We start from the raw sequence: 23,449 nt of genomic DNA, 5'->3' as shown, positions 1-23,449 counted from the left end.
AGTCGGTCTGAAACAGCTGAATTCGGATTGATTTCAGATATTTGTGGACTTTAGTTCGGAAAGCAGACGCAGATGTGCTCGTCTGATCACACACTCACACCACTGACTGACAAACAACTGATCTAATTATCCGCTGGTGAGTTACCAATGAAACTCTTCGCATTTGTACTCAGATATCATGCTTTATTGAGGTTTTCTGACGGGAATGCTGTGAAATGTGGCGCTGTGTTTGAGTTCTGCTAGTGATCTTTGATTTGGAATTGATTTTAACACTCTTGTTCTCCGTCTTGTGTGTAATATTGTGTGTGTTTTTGGTTTATGTGGATGCCGGGCAGGTATGATTGTTTCACGTGATTGATTTTATCATGTGACAGTCAGGAATGTGGAGAAATTAATCAAAATCACCTTTCAGAATCAGTTCATCCAGTGGAAAAGCCGCATTACTGCACGTCTCTGTCAACCCGAGAGCTGATCTGTTTATTTACATCGAGATTAATCTGTTCACACAATAATAGAGCCTTTTCACACGGAGATGACGAGTTTAACACCGTCTTAAATCCTCTTAAGATTTTAAAGATTTTATTCATCTCCAATATTAATTTACAGAATTTTTCCGTGCATTTAAAATCAATTATTATTAATGATAATTATGTCGACTAATGTCGGCTTTGTAATAAACCTTATCCTATTTATGCGGATTTTATGTCAATTCTGAAATTGCAACCCGATTTTGTATTGTTTATGTAATTTATTTGTGTACAATTCCAGTATATTCAATTAAATTGCTATTATCTTTTTATTTTATTTTATATTTTTTTGCCCACTTCACTCACAATTTTTAAAATCTATTTTACATGTCCCCAGATCAGGTAACTTATTTCTTTGTTTTTTTTTATTTTGGTTTCTCTTTTTTTTTTTTTTTTTTGCTCTTATCTTTATTGGTATTATCAGGCCTGTATCCAGCCTAGTGAAAGAGGTGGTTCTTTTTTCTCAGAAAGTGGATTTTTTTGCAGTTATTCACTTTATTTTCTATTTAATTATGAGATAAAAGTACTGTATTTAGGTGACATTTTAAGAACTTTTTTTTTTTTTTAACTAATTGGCTTGTCGGATGGTCATCATAACCTCACTTTTTGATGTACCAAAAATATTTACTAAATGTTTAGAATAAAGAAATATGACACATTTATTTTTAAAATACAAATTTATCATTAGAAAAAAAAGTTTAAATTAAAACCCATAGCCTGTAAATTTATTAGGCAAATATCAGACTGGCCAGCACATTCAACTCTCCTTTTAATAATAAAAAACTAAAACATAATAATAATAATAATAATAATAATAATAATAATAATAAATATAATGTAGAGCTTTGCCATTTTTCTAGCCTCTCATAAAAAAAAACATTTGAAAATTCATGGATATTCAATGAAAAATTCATAATAGGCAAAATATTCTTCAAATTGATTTTAATATGGGCTGCTAATGGTGCTTCACACTTTTTTATGGGTCATGTTTTCTTCTGAAGATGAAGAATAAGTTGTCAAATGTTTTCTCTATTTTAAGATTAATACTGTGAAAAATGACTGCGCTTAAGTCAGATGTGTTCTTGCACAGCTGGACATTGGAAAAATAATAGTTTGCATTGATTAGCTGAAGTCACACCAGGATTCTGCTCGGTCTTAAAGCCGTTTTCGATGGGTTATTTGTACTGTTTATGAAGGCACAGCAGTCAAAATAGGACAAATGAGATCATGAATGGGAACAATTCTGGACCTTTGTCAGGGAGGGGTGAGTCTTCTGAAACTGTTGAACCCCCTCTGGCTACAGGCCTGACCATTGTAAATAATCTAATGATTACTATTACTTTTCCCAGAGATGGGTTGCAGCTGGAAGAGCATCCGCTCCGTAAAAACATGCTGGATAAGTTGGTGGTTCATTCTGCTGTGGTGACCCCAGATTAATAAAGGGACTAATCCGAAAAGAAAGTGAATGAATGAATAATACCAACAACAACAATAATAATAATAATAATAATAATAATAATCATCATGATCATTAATATTAATATTAAAATATGTTTTTTTTTTCAATATTATCTGTAAAGGAAACACAGGCTCTATTGGTGCTGTTCACATATATTTCAGTGTAATATGGAGAGCGAGTGCACGTTTTTACCAAAACTAATATTGGATTATTTTTAAATGTGTGTGCGTGTAAAACAATATCATCTGCACAAATAAATGATGAGGTTCTTCTCTAAAGAAGTAGTTCCTCCACCTCATTTAGGGCAGGGGTTCTCAAACTTTTCAGCCTGCTACCCCCAAAATAACAATGCCAGTGACTCGCCGCCCCAAACATCCTCTGAGGTGGTTATAAATACAGAAACCTTGCATGCAATGGCGCACACACGCCAACAGACCCAAGTCTATTCTTGGTTTAATGTATGTCACTGCTGTAAATGTGCCGGAAAGTTTAACCTGGTGTTATAAAATCCATCTGCTGCATCTGATGCTATTGCTGCGTCTGTAATATAATGTAATTACCCCACGGGTGCAGTCCAATAGAACTAGTAACAGAAGCCCCTATAGTAACTATATAGTATATAGCAGAGGTCACCAATCTCGGTCCTGGAGGTCCGGTGTCCCTGCAGGGTTTAGCTCCAACTTGCCTTAACACACCTGCCTGGGTGTTTCAGGTGTACCTATTGTTGCAGCAGCTTAATGTTGAAGGCTTGGCATCTCAACGCACGTTTTTTACGCACACACCCAATGTCCAGTCTTGCTTCCTCTTCAAGTTTAAATTCACTTTATTTAGCTTATTATAAATACATACTTGCAATTATTAATGGTGAACCCTTTAGCGACCTCAAAGGTGTGTGAGTTTGGTGTGGTAAAACTGCATGCGTTCCCTGGTTGTTGCTAGAGCGGATACGTTTGCGGCCGGAAGTTAACGCGAATTATTTGTATTATTTATTAAATTTCTCATTTGTTGTATTTTATTAACGTCTACCCCCACCCCAACCCTAAACCCAACCGTCACAGTAATGTAAAAACTGTAGTTGTACCGAGTATTAGTTATGTTATCTATTAAATTACCCAATAAAATGTATTTTTTAATGCCTACCCCCACCCCAACCCTAAACCTTCACAGTACTGTTAAAATATGAATTATTGTTATACAGTGTCATAAAAAAAATGCTGCTTTATTAATGTACATATCGCACTTCCGGCCGGCCGCATATCCCATCTAGACTTTACCGCATTCCCTTCCTCAAGTCTTCTTCTCTCATGCAAGAAACACAGACTTTAAAACCCTATGTGCACATATTGCCCCCAAGTGGTGACAGCCCAAATTACATTCAAGTCAACATATAGGCTGCGTCCGAAACCGCCTACTACTCAGTAGGTACTGCATTAGAATGTAAACGTACTACTCGGCCGTTCGAAAAGTACGTTCTATACAGTATGAATGTGAAAAGTATGAATGGAATTCCGACGTACTACATCCGCCATTTTGTCATGGTCACGTGACCTACCTGTGTCAGTTGCGTCGTTTTACTTCCATTCATGAATTCGCTCGCGGGGCATCATGGGATAGCGCAGCATGCATGGTATGCGCACTCCGGAATCTCGCCGGAAGTAGTAGGTCATCCGGGTACTTCTCGCATACTGATTTTCGAATTCTATGAATTCAGACATACTAATCGGCTCGCATACTGATTTTAGCGTACTATATAGTATGGAAGTATGCGATTCGGACGCAGCCATAGGCTCCTACACCTATTAAGAGCTTGATTAGCGGGTTCAGGTGTGTTTGATTAGGGTTGGAGCTAAACTCTGCAGGACTCCGGCCCTTCAGGAACAAGTTTGGTGATCTCTGGTATATAGGAACTGTAAACATTTTTTTCAGTAGGTTCTGGATATAATATGGTGATTTTTATGGTTTAATAAAAATAAATAAGCGACCCCCCCCTCCCCCCCTTCATTGTTGTGCGACCCCCACTTTGAGATTCACTGGTTCAGAGCATCATTATGGGCCTTTTACATTATAACTAACGTGGTAAAAGCGGTGGATCTGCCACAGAGAAACTTCGGGTTTTGGGAACACTCATCACTACATCGCTCCTTCCCCAAATGATGCATGGTACTATGATAGTTCAGCCGTGACTTACGTCGTTGTTTTTGGAAATGCACCCCAGTATGGTTAGTTTTGATTTGATGTGTACTGTAAGAGTGTTTCTTCAAAGATGTGATAACAGTGTGTGTGTTTAGTGATGGACGACTCCCGTGAGGATTACTTGTGTATAAATGACCCCAACGGGAACTGGTCTGAGTGTGAGGCTCATGTGGACCCCGCGCTGGAGGCCTTCCGGAGGAAACTCAAGTACTTCTTCATGAACCCCTGTGATAAATATAAAGCTCGGCAGAGGAAGCCCTGGAAACTCTTCCTGCAGATCGTCAAGATCGCCGTCGTCACTGTACAGGTGAGAGGAGGAGCTGCACACACAAATAAGTATGTGTGTGCAACTGTGTTTGTGTACGTGCATGCGTTTCTTCCTCTGTGTGTGTTTGTCTGTCTGGTATTGATTACATTGTGAGTACAAAACGTCTCCAGGTGTAACAGTTCTGGTAAATGTTGACCTTGTGTGCTCATGTTTTTGGTCTCCATGAAGAAACGTGCTCATAAATGTGACATAATGAAGTGTGTGTGTGTGTTTGTGTGTGTGCAGCTGGTGTCGTTCGGTCTCAGTAATCAGATGGTGGTTCAGTTTAAGGAGGAGAATCTGCTGACGTTCAGGCATCTGTTCCTCAAGAACTACAGCGAGAGCAACACAAACACCTACGCCATCTACACACAGCTGGACGTCTACACACACATCACACACATCGTCCAGCAGGTCAGAGTCACACACACACGCAGTTATGAAACATTACTTGTGTGCTATTTTGACACTGCACTATAGGCAGATCAGAGTCTTATTTTACATGTTGTGGAAGTGGACATGTCAGGTCACCTTCAGGAAAACAGATGTGAGTCTGGTGTTCTCCCTCATTGCAGTTTCTGATGTTGCCGAGTATAACGGTGGGCAATCACGAGTATGAGCAGGAAGGCGATGTTTACACTCCGCTCTGCATCTGCCAGCAGTTTTACCACAACGGCAGCATCTCACCGGCCAACGAAACCTTCGACATCGACAGCCGCGTGGATCAAGGTGAAGATCAGCATTCAGTGCTCATCAACTGAACGTTTCTAAACGTCTTAATGTGCTACTGAACACGTCTGAAGACACTTCTGAACTCTTCTAGATGCACTTCTGAATTGTTTTTGAATGCTTCTGCACTTCTGAAAGCATCTGAACACACTTCTGAATGCTTCTAAGTGGCCTTCTGAAATCTTCAGATTGTTTTTAAAATACAATTATGAGAACTTCTAAATTTGCTTCTGAAAACTTTTAAATGCACGTCTCTGGGTGAGCTTCTGAGCTCTGAAAATGTTTTTGAACACTTCTGAATGCCTCTAAATACACTTTTGAGAACTTCTAAATTTGCTTCTGGAAACTTCTGAACATTTCTGCATGTGCTTCATTTTAGCTGCTTCTGCATTTCTAAAAGCATTTCTGAGCAATTCTGAAATGTCTGAATGCGCTCCTAAACAGTTGCCTCTAAAGAAATCTCTGAATGCTTCTGAAGGCATTTCTAAACCCTTCTGAATTGTTCTGAATGCTTTTAAATACACTTCTGAATGCACGGTTGAACACCTTTCTGAACACTTCTGGAAATGACTGAATGCTCACCTGAATGCACTTTTAAGTGCTTCTAAATCTAGTTCTAAATGCTTCTGGATGTCTCTAAATTTGCTTCTGAAACATTCTGATATGTCTTGAAGTTTTCAGAAGCATTCAGAAGTTTTCAAATGCACTTCTAAATGCATCTGAACTGTTCTGAATGCTTCAACTATGCTTCTGAAAACCTCTGAATGCTTCTGAGAACTTTTGAACACTTCGAAATGCTTCTGGATTGTTGTAAACCCTTCTGAACACTTTTAAATGTGCCTCTAAATACGTTTTTAAAAACTTCTGAACACTTCCAAATGCTTCCGAAAACTTATGAGTTGTTCTGAATGCTTTTTAATGTACTTCTGCGCACTTCTGAAAGCTTCTTAAAAATTTCTAAACACTCTTAAATATGCTTCTGAAAACCTCTGAATGCTTCTGAGAACTTTTGAACACTACTAAATGTGCTTCTGAACACTTCTAAATGCTTTCGAAAACCTCTGAATTGCTCTGAATGCTTTTTAATACACTTCTGTGCACTTCTAAAAGCTTCTGAATTGATCTAAACCCTTCTGAACACTTTTAAATGTGCTTCTAAAAATGTTTCTAAAAACTTCTGAAAAATCTAAAAGCTTCTGATTTTTTCTGAATGTCACTGAACACTTGTAAGTGCTTCTAAACACGTCTAAATTTGCTTCTGAAAACTTCTAAATGCTTTTAAATACACTTCTGAACCTTTCTAAAAGCATAGGAATTGTTCTGAATGCTGCTGAACACTTCTAAATGTGCTTCAGAAAACCCCTGAATACTTCTGAGTTGTTCTGAAGGCTTCTAGAAACATCCAAACACTTCTAAATGTGCTTCTGAAAACTTCTAAATGCTTTTAAATATGCTTCTGAAATCTTTTAAATGGGCTTTTTGAGCGCACCTAAACCCTCGTCTCATTTTCCCCAGAGTGTTCTCTGATTTACCCGCAGGATCCTTTCACTGAGAGTCCACTGAACTTCACTCTGCACTTCGAGAGGTTTGTCACAAATATTCTGTGATGCATTATTATCAAATCTGTCATCAAAATGTAAAAAATGATTACCTAGTGTGTGTGTGTGTGTGTCTGTTTGTGTGTGTCTGTGTGTCTGTGTGTCTGTGTGTGTGTGTGTGTCTGTGTGTCTGTGTGTGTGTGTGTGTGTCTGTTTGTGTGTGTGTGTGTGTGTGTCTGTTTGTGTGTGTCTGTGTGTCTGTGTGTCTGTGTGTCTGTGTGTCTGTGTGTGTGTGTGTGTGTGTGTGTGTGTTCAGGTTATTATCAGTGACGGTGAATTTCACTCTGAAAGCCATAAACCTGGAGACGGTGGAGTATCACGAGCTGCCGGACTGCTACGTCTTCAACATTATGGTGCGTCACATGAGCTCCAGCACAGTGTTGCTCATACACTCATATTTACACACTCCTGACTGAGGCTGAACGGGAAGAAATCTGCTGGAAAATGTGCAGGTTTTCCCCTTGAGGAACGCATGAATAATCTGCGTCATCTTCAGTTCATTTAGATTTCTGCCCACCAAGTCTGTTTATTTTGATCAGAAACACTCATTTATATTGCATTACAATTCAAAGTGTGCGTGCGTGTGTGTGTTTTAGATCCAGTTTGACAACAAGGCTCACAGCGGCAGGATTCTGGTGGATCTGGATAATGAAGTGCACATCTATGAGTGCAGTGACTGGAGCATGACCGGAGCCTGTGAGTTTCCCATGATCCTCCACTGCACAAACACTGTTGGCATGGATCGGCTTGTGTTAGCATTTACAAAATGAATCCTGATAAGCTCTTTAAAGGCACAGTTCACCCAAAAATCAATCTTCTGTGATCATTTACTCACCCTTCACTGTTGTTGTACACAAATGAAGACAGCTTGAAGAATGCTGGAGACCTGTAACCTTTTTGTTTTCATACTAGAAGAGTGCAATACCTGGCTCAACCACTGGGTGTCAGACTTACTGCTCCTTTAAGAAATGCTAAAAACTAAAGTTGCATGTTTTGTGACATTTAATTTCACAAATGAGGAATAATCCAACACTTTGCATACCTTTCAAGACTATAAATATAACACTGTATTAGTTTTTGCCATCTAAAATCAGAATATAGATTAGAACAAAGCCATTAACATTGGCTTGAATAATCAGAATATTGTTAATAATGTAGTAAATATGAATAAACGCTAAAGAACTGTGTGTGTGTGTGTGTGTGTGTGTGTGTGTGTGTGTGTGTGTGTGTGTGTGATCAGAATATTCAAGTTAAAATTGAGCAGTGCATGAATGCACATGTTGATAATCTGGTTGTAATAAGTGTGTGTGTGTGTGTGTGTGTAGCAGCGAGGAACATGTACATGATGGTTCTGTTTGACGCTGTGGTGATTCTGATCCTCTCCACATCTTTACTGCTCTGCATTCGCTCAGTGAAGGCCGGAGTCCTGCTGCAGAAGGTCAGCACACACTCACACACTCAGATGACCATAAACACACACACACACTGGGTTGCTGCTTCATATACAGCTCAGTTAGTCAGCAGGAGTGACTAAATCTGGCCATAAGAGTCTCCTGAAGCTGTGCTGCTGCTCATGTGATGTTGCTGACTCTGTCTTAAATACAGCTCACGCGTTTTTTAATGGCCTTCAATGGTTTAAATGCAAATATTTTCACTTCATAATTGAAATAGTGGAAAACTGAATGCATTATTAATCACATCAACCAGCGTTGTGCATGCGTCTATCATCAATACATCAATGTGTGTGTCTCATATACGGTTGAAGACCATTTTAGTGAAATTAACTTTTTTCTAATGTTTCCTTAGTGCTGTTGAGCAGAGCAACACAACTTTCACACTGTTTCCTATTATTATTATTATTATTATTATTATTATTATTATTATCATTATTATTATTATTATTTTAGTTCAACTGACATAAAGGCATAGATTTAAAGCCATGTTAAGCTCAATATTATTGGCCCCTTCAGCAATATTAGTGTTGGATTGTCTCCAGAACAAACCACTGTTATACAATGACTTGCCTAATTACCCTAACTTTACCCTAATTACCCTAGTGAAGCCTTTACATGCCACTGTAAGCTGAACACTAGTGTCTTGAAGAATGTCTAGTCTAATATTATGTGCTGTCATCATGGAGAAGAGAAAATAAATAAGTCTTAAACTAGTTTTACCATTTAGCCATGTCCATTAACTGAATAAATATAATTGTTTTTAAAATGAACAGATTTTACTGTTTATATATTAATATATGGAAAGGATCATTATTTAAATGAATAATAAATCATGTGCAGATTTATGGTGCATTGACATTTGCATAATTTTATATTGAATATAATTTTAATAATTACTTATGCATGCTTTCCCAGAGATGGGTTGCGTCTGGAAGGGCATCCGCTGTGTATAATCAAGCTGGATAAGTTGCCGGTTCATTCCACTGTGGCGACCCCAGATTAATAAAGGGACTAAGCCGACAAGAAAATGAATTAATTAATTAATTATGCATGCAGTGTGCATTTTTCCAGTGCATGGATATTTGCATAAATGCATATTGAAAATGATAATTTAAATAAATAATTATGCATGCCATGTGCAGTTTTACAGTGCTTGGATGGACATTTGCATATGTGCATGTTAAAATAATTATTATTTAAATGAGTAATAGTGCATGATGTGTGCAGTTTTACAGTGCATGCACATTTGGATAAATGCATATGGAAAATATCATTATTTAAATAATTAATTATGCATGCAGTGTGCATTTTTCCAGTGCATGGATATTTGCATAAATGCATATTAAAATGATCATTATTTAAATGAATACTATAGCTTGCTGTGTGCAGTTTCCAGTGCATGGACATTTGCATGCAGCTGAAATATAGAACTCTTAAATTTTGTTGCAGACGTGTGTTGCAGTGTATGAGTTGTTGTGTGTGTGTGTGTGTGTGTGTGTGTGTGTGTGTGTGTGTGTGTGTGTGTTCAGGAATACAGCGAGTTCTCGTTGCGGCGCTACAGGAAGTGTGTGTCTCTGTCTGAGCGTCTGGAGTTCATTAACGGCTGGTATCTGCTCATCATCGTCAGTGATGTTCTGACCATCAGCGGATCCGTGCTGAAGATCGTCATCCAGCTGAAGGTGCGCTGGCCCTTTAAGAGCGACACGACACAACACACACCTGCATATTCAGCTCATCTTCATGTCTATAGTGCTTTAACAATGGCTGTACAATCATTGTGTTGGTTGTGTATTGTGTAGAATGTTGTGTTGTTTAATGTAGGGCTGCACAATATATAGTTTCAGCATCGACATCACACTGTGCATCTGCAATAGTCACATCACAAAGATATGCAATGTTGAGTTTGCAGTGTAATTTCTACATTTACATATACAAAACCTTCATGCATGCACTGTTTATTTGACTTCTCTTTGCTTTGTTGCATGTATTTATGCTTGTAGTTTGTTTATTATGTTATGGATGGTTCACTCCCCTACAGAATCATCACAGTCCATCAAAATAATCTCATTCGGTTCTGTATGATCTTATTCTACATCCCTAATTCTGCCCAATACCTAAACTACCTAAATAACTATTAATGTGCAGCAAATTAAGAGTTTATTAAGGCAAAAGCCAAAATGGTTAAAATACTGACCAAAAATTGTTTCCAAGTAAAAAAAAAATATATATATACATACATATATCTCGTGCAGCCTTAGTTTAACGAGAGTTGTGGAGAATGTGTTGTTGTCTTGAATATGTGCTGTGTTTAAAGTGTTGCTGTTGTGATTTTGCATGTGTGGTGTTTAATGCATTGCTGTTGTTTTTAATGTGTGTTGTGTAGAGTTTATGTATTGTTTAAAGAGTTGTTGTTGTTGTTTAATGTGTGTTGTTGTGTTGACTTTGTGTTGTGTTGCAGGCGGTGGCGAGTTATGATCTCTGCAGTATTCTGCTTGGCACCGGCACTATGCTGGTCTGGATTGGGGTCCTGCGATACATGGGATACCTAAAGAAATACAACGTACGCCTGCTGTTTCTCTTGCTTTCCAATACAAATATACACTCAGCGGCCACTTTATTAGGTACACCTTACTAGTACTGGGTTGGAGCCCTGTTGCCTTCAGATCTGCCTGTTGTTTGCCAACAAGCTGCTGGAAATATTCCTCAGAGATTTTGCTCCATATTGTCATGAAAGCATCACACAGTTGCTGCAGATTTGTCGGCTGCACATCCATGATGCCAATCTCCCGTTCCCCCACATCCCAAAGCTGCTCTATTGGATTGAGCTCTGGTGACTGTGGAGGCCATTTGAGTACAGTGAACTCATCGTCATGTTCAAGAAACCAGTCTGAGATGACATGCTGCGTTATCCTGCTGGAAGTAGCCATCAGAAGATGGAGACACTGTGCTCATAAAGGGATGGACATGGTCAGCAGCAATACTCAGGTAGGCTGTGGCGTTGATGCTCAATTGGTACTAATGGACCCAAAGAAAATCTCCCCCACACCATTACACCACCACCACCAGCCTGAACCGCTGATACAAGGCAGGATGATCCATGCTTTCATGTTGTTGAGGTTTAAATTGTGAGTCGAGCATCCGAATGTGTCAGCAGAAATGGAGACTCATCAGAGCAGCAACGTTTCTCCAATCTTCTATTGTCCAGTTCTGGTGAGTCTGTGTGAATTGTAGCCTCAGTTTCCTGTTCTTAGCTGACAGGAGCGGCACCCGGTGTGCTCTTCTGCTGCTGTAGCCCATCCGCCTCAAGGTTGGACGTGTTGTGTGTTCAGAGATGCTCTTCTGCAGAGCTCGGTTGTATCGAGTGCTTATTTGAGTTACTGTTGCCTTTCTATCAGCTGGAACCAGTCTGGCCATTCTCCTCTGACCTCATCAACAAGGCATTTGCGCCCACAGAACTGCCGCTCACTGGAGATTTCCTCTTTGTCGGAGCATTCTCTGTAAACCCTAGAGATGGTTGTGCGTGAAAATCCCAGTAGATCAGCAGTTTCTGAAATACTCAGAGCAGCTCGTCTGGCAGAAACAACCATGCCACGTTCAGAGTCTCTTAAATCCCCTTTCTTCCCCATTCTGATGCTCGCTCTGAACTGTAGCAGATCCTTCTTGATCATGTCTACATGCTAAAATGCATTAAGCTGCTGCCATGGGATTAACTGATTACAAATTTGCATTAACGAGTAGATGTACAGGTGTACCTAATAAAGTGGCCGGTGAGTGTATAAACATGATTAGTTTTTCTGGATCCTTTACTGGACATGCAAATAACGAGAAAGTACATCAACATTAAAAACCTCTGCAACAGATTAACCCTTTAACGATATTTAAAGTATATAAATCTATATCTAATATTTTGATTACTGACTTCAGGAGTTTGTCCAGTATCGCTGTGGTCTTGAGTGTGTTATCTTCAGTAAAGGTGTGTGTGTCAATTTAATGCAAGTGTATTTGTATAGCACCTTTCACAATGTCATTCTAAAACGACTTCAAAAAATGAACTAAATATTGAATCACAGTGAAACTCTGAGCAGTTCAGGAGTTGTGTATAGACTGGATGGTTTATAAATACAACTACTCTGCATTTACTACTCTACACTAATGTAATGCATCACTGAAGTCTTATTTACACAATAATGAACAGCTGTTTGTCTGTTGTGTGTTACTTAAGAATTTGACACAGAGTATGTTTGTGTGTGTGTGTGTCTGTCTGTCGGTCTGTGTGGCCCTTTGTGTTTGTGTGTGGCCCTCTATGTGTGCGACCCTCTGTATGTGCACGTGGCCCTTTGTGTATGTGTGTGTCCCTCTGTGTGTGTGTGTAACAGTCTATGTTGTGTGTGTGTTGTGTTGTTCAGATCCTCATCATTACTCTGCGAGTGGCTCTGCCGAATGTGATCCGCTTCACCTGCTGCGCTGCGATGATCTACCTGGGCTACTGTTTCTGCGGCTGGATCGTTCTGGGCCCCTACCACACCAAGGTCAATCACCGCACACACATTCAGAACCTGATCATAACCTTCACACAACATTACTCTAATGTTTCCCTACTGTTAGTCCAACAATACTCTACACAAATGTTCCCTTAATGTTATTCTAACATTACTCTGTTCTCCAACATTACTCCAATGTTCCCTTAATGTTAGTCTAATGTTACTCTGTTCCACAACATTACTCCAATGTTTCTCCAATGTTAATCTTGCGTTACTCTGTTCTCTAACATTACTCCAATGTTCCCTTAATGTTAGTCTAACGTTACTCTGTTCTCCAACAGTAATCCAATGTTTCTCCAATGTTAGTCTTGCGTTACTCTGTTCTCCAACATTACTCCAATGTTCCCTTAATGTTAGTCTTGCGTTACTCTGTTCTCCAACATTACTCCAATGTTCCCTTAATGTTAGTCTAACGTTACTCTGTTCTCCAACAGTACTCCAATGTTTGTCTAATGTTAGTCTAACGTTACTCTGTTCTCCAACATTACTCCAATGTTTCTCCAATGTTAGTCTTGCGTTACTCTGTTCTCCAACATTACTCCAATGTTTCTCCAATGTTAGTCTTGCGTTACTCTGTTCTCCAACAGTACTCCAATGTTCCCTTAATGTTAGTCTAACGTTACTCTGTTCTCCAACATTACTCCAATGTTTCTCCAATGTTAGTCTTGCGTTACTCTGTTCTCCAACAGTACTCCAATGTTCCCTTAATGTTAGTCTAACGTTACTATGTTCTCCAACATTACTCCAATGTTTCTCCAATGTTAGTCTTGCGTTACTCTGTTCTCCAACAGTACTCCAATGTTCCCTTAATGTTAGTCTAACGTTACTCTGTTCCACATTACCCCAATGTTTAGCTAATGTTAGTCTAACGTTACTCTGTTCTCCAACAGTACTCCAATGTTCCCTTAATGTTAGTCTAACGTTACTCTGTTCCACAACATTACTCCAATGTTTGTCTAATGTTAGTCTAACGTTACTCTGTTCTCCAACATTACTCCAATGTTTCCTTAATGTTAGTCTAACGTTACTCTGTCCTCCAACATTACTGCAATGTTTGTCTAATGTTAGTCTAACGTTACTCTTTTCTCCAACATTACTCCAATGTTTCTCTAATGTTAGTGTAACGTTACTCTGTTCTCCAACAGTACTCCAATGTTCCCTTAATGTTAGTCTAACGTTACTCTGTTCTCCAACATTACTCCAATGTTTCTCTAATGTTAGTGTAACGTTACTCTGTTCTCCAACATTACTCCAATGTTTCCTTAATGTTAGTCTAACGTTACACTGTTCTCCAACATTACTCCAATGTTTAGCTAATGTTAGTCTAACGTTACTCTGTTCTCCAACATTACTCCAATGTTCCCCTAATGTTAGTCTAACGTTACTCTGTTCTCCAACAGTACTCCAATGTTCCCTTAATGTTAGTCTAACGTTACTCTGTTCTCCAACATTACTCCAATGTTTGTCTAATGTTAGTGTAACGTTACTCTTTTCTCCAACATTACTCCAATGTTCCCTTAATGTTAGTCTAACGTTACACTGTTCTCCAACATTACTCCAATGTTTCTCCAATGTTAGTCTTGCATTACTCCAATGTTTAGCTAATGTTAGTCTAACGTTACACTGTTTTCCTACATTACTCTAATTTTACCCTAATGTTAGTCTAACATTACTTTATTCCCCATTATTACTCCAGTTCCGGACTCTGAACACTGTGTCTGAGAGTCTGTTTTCGCTGATCAACGGAGATGACATGTTCGCCACCTTTAAGAACATGCAGCAGAAGAGTTTTGTGGTTTGGCTCTTCAGTCGTCTGTATCTCTACACGTTTGTGTCTCTGTTCATCTACATGGTGCTCAGTCTGTTCATCACACTCATCACAGACACCTACGACACCATCAAGGTCAGACATCTAAATAAACGATAGTATTTCTGTCAGCCTTTGTTAAACCAGTTATTAATGTTGAACCCTTGTGTGGAGAATAAACAGATTACAGTTTGAGTATGACGTTGTTTCAACAAATAAAATCTTTACATTTCAGGGGGAAAAAAATTGTTTCGAGATGATGAAATTTAACATTTTGTTTCGATCATCATCAAAATTGGATGCATTCTCTACATTTTATGGCAATTTTTTATTTAACCTTTTTTTCCTTGGCACACAACTTTGCTCTTGAAATATGTATATATGTAATGTAATGTTTGTTCTTAGCATTGCATTTTTTTCCTTAATTTTTTTTTTACCTTAAAACAAAATTCCTTCATTTTAAAAATTTATTACATTCTCAATATTTTATTGCAAAAAACATATAGTTGAAATAAAATGTTAAAACTAAAAATTTAATTAAAAAGTCGTGTTTCGAGAAGTGTTCAATAATACACCTTAAATTTCAAGAAAATTAGCAATAAAATTTAGAACAAACTACAAATACATTTATTTGTGTTGAAAACACATTAAACAATGAAGACTTTCAATTCTGAATTAAATCTTGAAATTATTTTTCAAGAAAAGTTTTCGAGAGTGAAGTTGTGTTTTCAGTGAAATGTTACATTTTCAAGGAAAGAAATTTAATGAAATGTTGAAAATAATGTTGTAGCAGTGTTTCTTAGGTTTTATTTTTAACAATTACAAAGTAACGTTGCCAGAACATCGCAATGAGGTTATATTTGGACAACTTGAAAATTATTTATACGCAGATTATTTATTTATGTTAGTTATAGTAATCACTTGTGTGTGTGTGTGTGTGTGTGTGTGTGTGTGTGTGTGTTCAGCATCAGCAGCTGGATGGAGAGCCGGTGTCGGATCTTCAGGCGTTCGTCCTGCAGTGTAAAGATCTGCCAGATTCTGGAGAGTTCAGTGTGGAGAAAACCAACAGCATCAGCAGCACAGGAGGAGGAAAACTGATGTGCTGCTGCTCACACAGGTACTCACACACACAAATGATTTTTTCAGTGTTTTGCCTTGTTTCTAGTCTAGTTTGTGTCTTGTTCTTTGAATGTTAGTCTAACGTTACTCTGTTCTCCAACATTACTCCAATGTTAGTCTAACGTTACTCTGTTCTCCAACATTACTCCAATGTTAGTCTAATGTTACTCTGTTCTCCAATGTTTGTCTAACATTACTCTGTTCTCCAATGTTAGTCTAACGTTACTCTGTTCTCCAATGTTAGTCTAACGTAACTCTGTTCTCCAACATTACTCCAATGCTAGTCTAACGTTACTCTGTTCTCCAATGTTTGTCTAACGTTACTCTGTTCTCCAATGTTAGTCTAACGTTACTCTGTTCTCCAACATTACTCCAATGCTAGTCTAACGTTACTCTGTTCTCCAATGTTTGTCTAACGTTACTCTGTTCTCCAATGTTAGTCTAACGTTACTCTGTTCTCCAATGTTAGTCTAACGTTACTCTGTTCTCCAACATTACTCCAATGCTAGTCTAACGTTACTCTGTTCTCCAATGTTTGTCTAACGTTACTCTGTTCTCCAATGTTAGTGTAACGTTACTCTGTTCTCCAATGTTAGTCTAACGTTACTCTGTTCTCCAACATTACTCCAATGCTAGTCTAACGTTACTCTGTTCTCCAATGTTTGTCTAACGTTACTCTGTTCTCCAATGTTAGTGTAACGTTACTCTGTTCTCCAACATTACTCCAATGTTAGTCTAACGTTACTCTGTTCTCCAATGTTTGTCTAACATTACTCTGTTCTCCAATGTTAGTCTAACGTTACTCTGTTCTCCAATGTTAGTCTAACGTTACTCTGTTCTCCAATGTTAGTCTAACGTAACTCTGTTCTCCAACATTACTCCAATGCTAGTCTAACGTTACTCTGTTCTCCAATGTTTGTCTAACGTTACTCTGTTCTCCAATGTTAGTCTAACGTTACTCTGTTCTCCAACATTACTCCAATGCTAGTCTAACGTTACTCTGTTCTCCAATGTTTGTCTAACGTTACTCTGTTCTCCAATGTTAGTGTAACGTTACTCTGTTCTCCAATGTTAGTCTAACGTTACTCTGTTCTCCAACATTACTCCAATGCTAGTCTAACGTTACTCTGTTCTCCAATGTTTGTCTAACGTTACTCTGTTCTCCAATGTTAGTCTAACGTTACTCTGTTCTCCAACATTACTCCAATGCTAGTCTAACGTTACTCTGTTCTCCAATGTTTGTCTAACGTTACTCTGTTCTCCAATGTTAGTCTAACGTTACTCTGTTCTCCAATGTTAGTCTAACGTTACTCTGTTCTCCAACATTACTCCAATGCTAGTCTAACGTTACTCTGTTCTCCAATGTTTGTCTAACGTTACTCTGTTCTCCAATGTTAGTGTAACGTTACTCTGTTCTCCAATGTTAGTCTAACGTTACTCTGTTCTCCAACATTACTCCAATGCTAGTCTAACGTTACTCTGTTCTCCAATGTTTGTCTAACGTTACTCTGTTCTCCAATGTTAGTGTAACGTTACTCTGTTCTCCAACATTACTCCAATGTTAGTCTAATGTTACTCTGTTCTCCAATGTTTGTCTAACATTACTCTGTTCTCCAATGTTAGTCTAACGTTACTCTGTTCTCCAATGTTAGTCTAACGTTACTCTGTTCTCCAATGTTAGTCTAACGTAACTCTGTTCTCCAACATTACTCCAATGCTAGTCTAACGTTACTCTGTTCTCCAATGTTTGTCTAACGTTACTCTGTTCTCCAATGTTAGTCTAACGTTACTCTGTTCTCCAACATTACTCCAATGCTAGTCTAACGTTACTCTGTTCTCCAATGTTTGTCTAACGTTACTCTGTTCTCCAATGTTAGTCTAACGTTACTCTGTTCTCCAATGTTAGTCTAACGTTACTCTGTTCTCCAACATTACTCCAATGCTAGTCTAACGTTACTCTGTTCTCCAATGTTTGTCTAACGTTACTCTGTTCTCCAATGTTAGTGTAACGTTACTCTGTTCTCCAATGTTAGTCTAACGTTACTCTGTTCTCCAACATTACTCCAATGCTAGTCTAACGTTACTCTGTTCTCCAATGTTTGTCTAACGTTACTCTGTTCTCCAATGTTAGTGTAACGTTACTCTGTTCTCCAATGTTAGTCTAACGTTACTCTGTTCTCCAATGTTAGTCTAACGTCACTCTGTTCTCCAATGTTAGTTTAACGTTACTCTGTTCTACAATGTTTGTCTAATGTTACTCTGTTCTCCAATGTTAGTCTAACGTTACTCTGTTCTCCAATGTTAGTCTAACGTCACTCTGTTCTCCAATGTTAGTTTAACGTTACTCTGTTCTACAATGTTTGTCTAATGTTACTCTGTTCTCCAATGTTAGTCTAACGTTACTCTGTTCTCCAATGTTAGTCTAACGTTACTCTGTTCTCCAACATTACTCCAATGCTAGTCTAACGTTACTCTGTTCTCCAATGTTAGTCTAACGTTACTCTGTTCTCCAATGTTAGTCTAATGTTACTCTGTTCTCCAATGTTAGTCTAACGTTACTCTGTTCTCCAATGTTAGTCTAACGTTACTCTGTTCTCCAACATTACTCCAATGTTAGTCTAATGTTACTCTGTTCTCCAATGTTAGTCTAACGTTAGTCTAATTTTACTCTGTTCTACAAAGTTTGTCTAACGTTACTCTGTTCTCCAACGTTAGTCTAACGTTACTCTGTTCTCCAATGTTTGTCTAATGTTACTGTTCTACAATGCTAGTCTAACGTTACTCTGTTTTCCAATGTTTGTCTAATGTTACTCTGTTCTACAATGCTAGTCTAACGTTACTCTGTTCTCCAATGTTAGTCTAACATTACTCTGTTCTCCAATGTTAGTCTAACGTTACTCTGTTTTCCAATGTTTGTCTAACGTTACTCTGTTCTACAATGTTTGTCTAATGTTACTCTGTTCTACAATGCTAGTCTAACGTTACTCTGTTCTACAATGCTAGTCTAACGTTACTCTGTTCTCCAATGTTAGTCTAACGTTACTCTGTTCTCCAATGTTAGTCTAACGTTACTCTGTTCTCCAATGTTTGTCTAACGTTACTCTGTTCTCCAACATTACTCCAATGCTAGTCTAACGTTACTCTGTTCTCCAATGTTTGTCTAACGTTACTCTGTTCTCCAACATTACTCCAATGCTAGTCTAACGTTACTCTGTTCTCCAATGTTTGTCTAACGTTACTCTGTTCTCCAATGTTAGTCTAACGTTACTCTGTTCTCCAATGTTAGCCTTATGTTACTCTGTTCTCCAATGTTTGTCTAACGTTACTCTGTTCTCCAATGTTAGTCTAACGTTACTCTGTTCTCCAATGTTAGCCTTATGTTACTCTGTTTTCCAATGTTTGTCTAATGTTACTCTGTTCTCCAATGTTAGTCTAACGTTACTCTGTTCTACAATGTTTGTCTAATGTTACTCTGTTCTCCAATGTTAGTCTAACGTTACTCTGTTCTCCAATGTTTGTCTAACGTTACTCTGTTCTCCAACATTACTCCAATGCTAGTCTAACGTTACTCTGTTCTCCAATGTTTGTCTAACGTTACTCTGTTCTCCAACATTACTCCAATGCTAGTCTAACGTTACTCTGTTCTCCAATGTTTGTCTAACGTTACTCTGTTCTCCAATGTTAGTCTAACGTTACTCTGTTCTCCAATGTTAGCCTTATGTTACTCTGTTCTCCAATGTTTGTCTAACGTTACTCTGTTCTCCAACATTACTCCAATGCTAGTCTAATGTTACTCTGTTCTCCAATGTTAGCCTTATGTTACTCTGTTCTCCAATGTTTGTCTAACGTTACTCTGTTCTCCAATGTTAGTCTAACGTTACTCTGTTCTCCAATGTTAGCCTTATGTTACTCTGTTCTCCAATGTTTGTCTAACGTTACTCTGTTCTCCAACATTACTCCAATGCTAGTCTAACGTTACTCTGTTCTCCAATGTTAGTCTAACGTTACTCTGTTCTCCAATGTTAGTCTAACGTCACTCTGTTCTCCAATGTTAGTCTAACGTTACTCTGTTCTCCAATGTTAGTCTAACGTTACTCTGTTCTCCAATGTTAGTCTAATGTTACTCTGTTCTCCAATGTTAGTCTAACGTTACTCTGTTCTCCAACATTACTCCAATGTTAGTCTAATGTTACTCTGTTCTCCAATGTTAGTCTAACGTTAGTCTAATTTTACTCTGTTCTACAAAGTTTGTCTAACGTTACTCTGTTCTCCAACGTTAGTCTAACGTTACTCTGTTCTCCAATGCTAGTCTAACGTTACTCTGTTCTCCAATGTTTGTCTAACGTTACTCTGTTCTCCAATGTTAGTCTAACGTTAGTCTAATTTTACTCTGTTCTACAAAGTTTGTCTAACGTTACTCTGTTCTCCAACGTTAGTCTAACGTTACTCTGTTCTCCAATGTTAGTCTAACGTTACTCTGTTCTCCAACATTACTCCAATGTTAGTCTAATGTTACTCTGTTCTCCAATGTTAGTCTAACGTTAGTCTAATTTTACTCTGTTCTACAAAGTTTGTCTAACGTTACTCTGTTCTCCAACGTTAGTCTAACGTTACTCTGTTCTCCAATGCTAGTCTAACGTTACTCTGTTCTCCAATGTTTGTCTAACGTTACTCTGTTCTCCAATGTTAGTCTAACGTTAGTCTAATTTTACTCTGTTCTACAAAGTTTGTCTAACGTTACTCTGTTCTCCAACGTTAGTCTAACGTTACTCTGTTCTCCAATGCTAGTCTAACGTTACTCTGTTCTCCAATGTTAGTCTGACGTTACTCTGTTCTCCAATGTTAGTCTAACGTTAGTCTAATTTTACTCTGTTCTACAAAGTTTGTCTAACGTTACTCTGTTCTCCAACGTTAGTCTAACGTTACTCTGTTCTCCAATGTTAGTCTAACGTTACTCTGTTCTCCAACATTACTCCAATGCTAGTCTAACGTTACTCTGTTCTCCAATGTTTGTCTAACGTTACTCTGTTCTCCAATGTTAGTCTAACGTTACTCTGTTCTCCAATGTTAGTCTAACGTTAGTCTAATTTTACTCTGTTCTACAAAGTTTGTCTAACGTTACTCTGTTCTCCAACGTTAGTCTAACGTTACTCTGTTCTCCAATGTTTGTCTAATGTTACTGTTCTACAATGCTAGTCTAACGTTACTGTTCTCCAATGTTAGTCTAACGTTACTCTGTTCTCCAATGTTAGTCTAACGTTACTCTGTTTTCCAATGTTTGTCTAACGTTACTCTGTTCTACAATGTTTGTCTAATGTTACTCTGTTCTACAATGCTAGTCTAACGTTACTCTGTTCTACAATGCTAGTCTAACGTTACTCTGTTCTCCAATGCTAGTCTAACGTTACTCTGTTCTCCAATGTTAGTCTAACGTTACTCTGTTTTCCAATGTTTGTCTAATGTTACTCTGTTCTCCAATGTTAGTCTAACGTTACTCTGTTCTCCAATGTTTGTCTAATGTTACTCTGTTCTCCAATGTTAGTCTAACGTTACTCTGTTCTCCAATGTTAGTCTAACGTCACTCTGTTCTCCAATGTTAGTCTAACGTTACTCTGTTCTCCAATGTTAGTCTAACGTTACTCTGTTCTCCAATGTTAGTCTAATGTTACTCTGTTCTCCAATGTTAGTCTAACGTTACTCTGTTCTCCAATGTTAGTCTAACGTTAGTCTAATTTTACTCTGTTCTACAAAGTTTGTCTAACGTTACTCTGTTCTCCAACGTTAGTCTAACGTTACTCTGTTCTCCAATGTTTGTCTAATGTTACTGTTCTACAATGCTAGTCTAACGTTACTGTTCTCCAATGCTAGTCTAACGTTACTCTGTTCTCCAATGTTAGTCTAACGTTACTCTGTTTTCCAATGTTTGTCTAACGTTACTCTGTTCTACAATGTTTGTCTAATGTTACTCTGTTCTACAATGCTAGTCTAACGTTACTCTGTTCTACAATGCTAGTCTAACGTTACTCTGTTCTCCAATGTTAGTCTAACGTTACTCTGTTTTCCAATGTTTGTCTAATGTTACTCTGTTCTCCAATGTTAGTCTAACGTTACTCTGTTCTACAATGTTTGTCTAATGTTACTCTGTTCTCCAATGTTAGTCTAACGTTACTCTGTTCTCCAATGTTTGTCTAACGTTACTCTGTTCTCCAACATTACTCCAATGCTAGTCTAACGTTACTCTGTTCTCCAATGTTTGTCTAACGTTACTCTGTTCTCCAATGTTAGTCTAACGTTACTCTGTTCTCCAATGTTAGCCTTATGTTACTCCGTTCTCCAATGTTTGTCTAACGTTACTCTGTTCTCCAACATTACTCCAATGCTAGTCTAATGTTACTCTGTTCTCCAATGTTAGCCTTATGTTACTCTGTTCTCCAATGTTTGTCTAATGTTACTCTGTTCTCCAACATAACTCCAATGCTAGTCTAACGTTACTCTGTTCTCCAATGTTAGTCTAACGTTACTCTGTTCTCCAATGTTAGTCTAACGTTACTCTGTTCTCCAATGTTAGTCTAACGTTACTCTGTTCTCCAATGTTAGTCTAACGTTACTCTGTTCTCCAATGTTAGTCTAATGTTACTCTGTTCTCCAATGTTAGTCTAACGTTACTCTGTTCTCCAACATTACTCCAATGCTAGTCTAACGTTACTCTGTTCTCCAATGTTAGTCTAACGTCACTCTGTTCTCCAATGTTAGTCTAACGTTACTCTGTTCTCCAATGTTAGTCTAACGTTACTCTGTTCTCCAATGTTTGTCTAATGTTACTCTGTTCTACAAAGTTTGTCTAACGTTACTCTGTTCTCCAATGTTTGTCTAACGTTACTCTGTTCTCCAATGTTTGTCTAACGTTACTCTGTTCTCCAGTGTTTGTCTAATGTCACTCTGTTTTTCAATGTTTGTCTAACGTTACTCTGTTCTCCAATGTGAATCTAACCTTACTCTATTCTCCAACATTGCTACAATGTTTCCTTAATGTTAGTCTACTGTTAGTTAGTGCAGTGTTACTCTAACATATCAGAGTTTCTCTCTAAACAACAGTAATGATTTCTCTTTTAGAGTTGCTAAATGTCTTTAAACACTGAAGCTAAACACAGTCTGGATTGTTGTGTAAAACGTTAACGCTAATTTTTTATTTGTTATGTGCTCAAATATTATGTGTTTGTATCTGTATGTGCACGCATGCACTCATATTTGTGTGTTGCAGGTCGAGTGACTCTGATGAAGACACACACTTTTCTGAATGCTCCTCTTGATGGATGTTCAGTAAGAATCTCTTCACGTTCAGCAGAAGTAAATGAAGAGAAGGAAATCTGCAGAGCTGAAAGTGTTGCAGTGTCGAGAAGGAATCAACAGAACAATCCTGCGTTTATATTTGCATCATCATGTGCTTTTATACCGTACAGACATTTCACTTCTGCGTTTAAGATGATTCTCTAAATGTTGAAATCACACACACACACGAAGCGTCTGGAGGATTTACAGCTGATCTGGATTTTCCTGTAAGGCTTTGATTTATTTCTCTTCATTTTTAAGTTGTCTATATTGAAAGTAAATAATTAGAACAGTGTGCAGCGCATGCTTGTTTTGAGAATTGTAATTATGCTTGAGTTTTTGCCATTTTATCCAAAATAAAATAAAAATGAAATTTGTCTTTGCTT

General features: G+C 38.0%; 1 protein-coding gene across 3 annotated transcripts; it reads left to right on the top strand.

Annotated features, from left to right (window-relative positions):
- The first annotated feature begins 35 nt into the window (after window positions 1-35).
- mcoln3b (mucolipin TRP cation channel 3b) lies at window positions 36-23,431 on the top strand. 3 transcript variants are annotated; one of them, XM_087307942.1, is made up of 14 exons: window positions 36-136; window positions 4,275-4,486; window positions 4,733-4,900; window positions 5,062-5,215; window positions 6,731-6,800; window positions 7,070-7,166; window positions 7,410-7,509; window positions 8,142-8,251; window positions 9,797-9,946; window positions 10,726-10,827; window positions 12,674-12,796; window positions 14,505-14,711; window positions 15,581-15,732; window positions 22,996-23,431. In XM_087307942.1, the coding sequence occupies exons 2-14, from the start codon at window positions 4,277-4,279 to the stop codon at window positions 23,042-23,044; spliced, it is 1,692 nt and encodes a 563-aa protein (XP_087164068.1). In that variant the 5' UTR covers window positions 36-136; window positions 4,275-4,276; the 3' UTR covers window positions 23,045-23,431. The 3 variants fall into 3 exon arrangements, with proteins under 3 accessions (XP_087164068.1, XP_087164066.1, XP_087164067.1); XM_087307940.1 differs by having other exon boundaries at window positions 8,139-8,251; XM_087307941.1 differs by lacking the exon at window positions 36-136 and having other exon boundaries at window positions 4,274-4,486; window positions 8,139-8,251.
- Window positions 23,432-23,449: the final 18 nt, after the last annotated feature.

Source organism: Danio rerio, chromosome 23 (genome assembly GCF_052040795.2).
Source record: "Danio rerio strain M-AB ecotype USA chromosome 23, GRCz13ab, whole genome shotgun sequence".
Lineage (NCBI taxonomy): Eukaryota > Metazoa > Chordata > Actinopteri > Cypriniformes > Danionidae > Danio > Danio rerio.
This window is presented reverse-complemented; position numbering and strand designations above follow the sequence as displayed.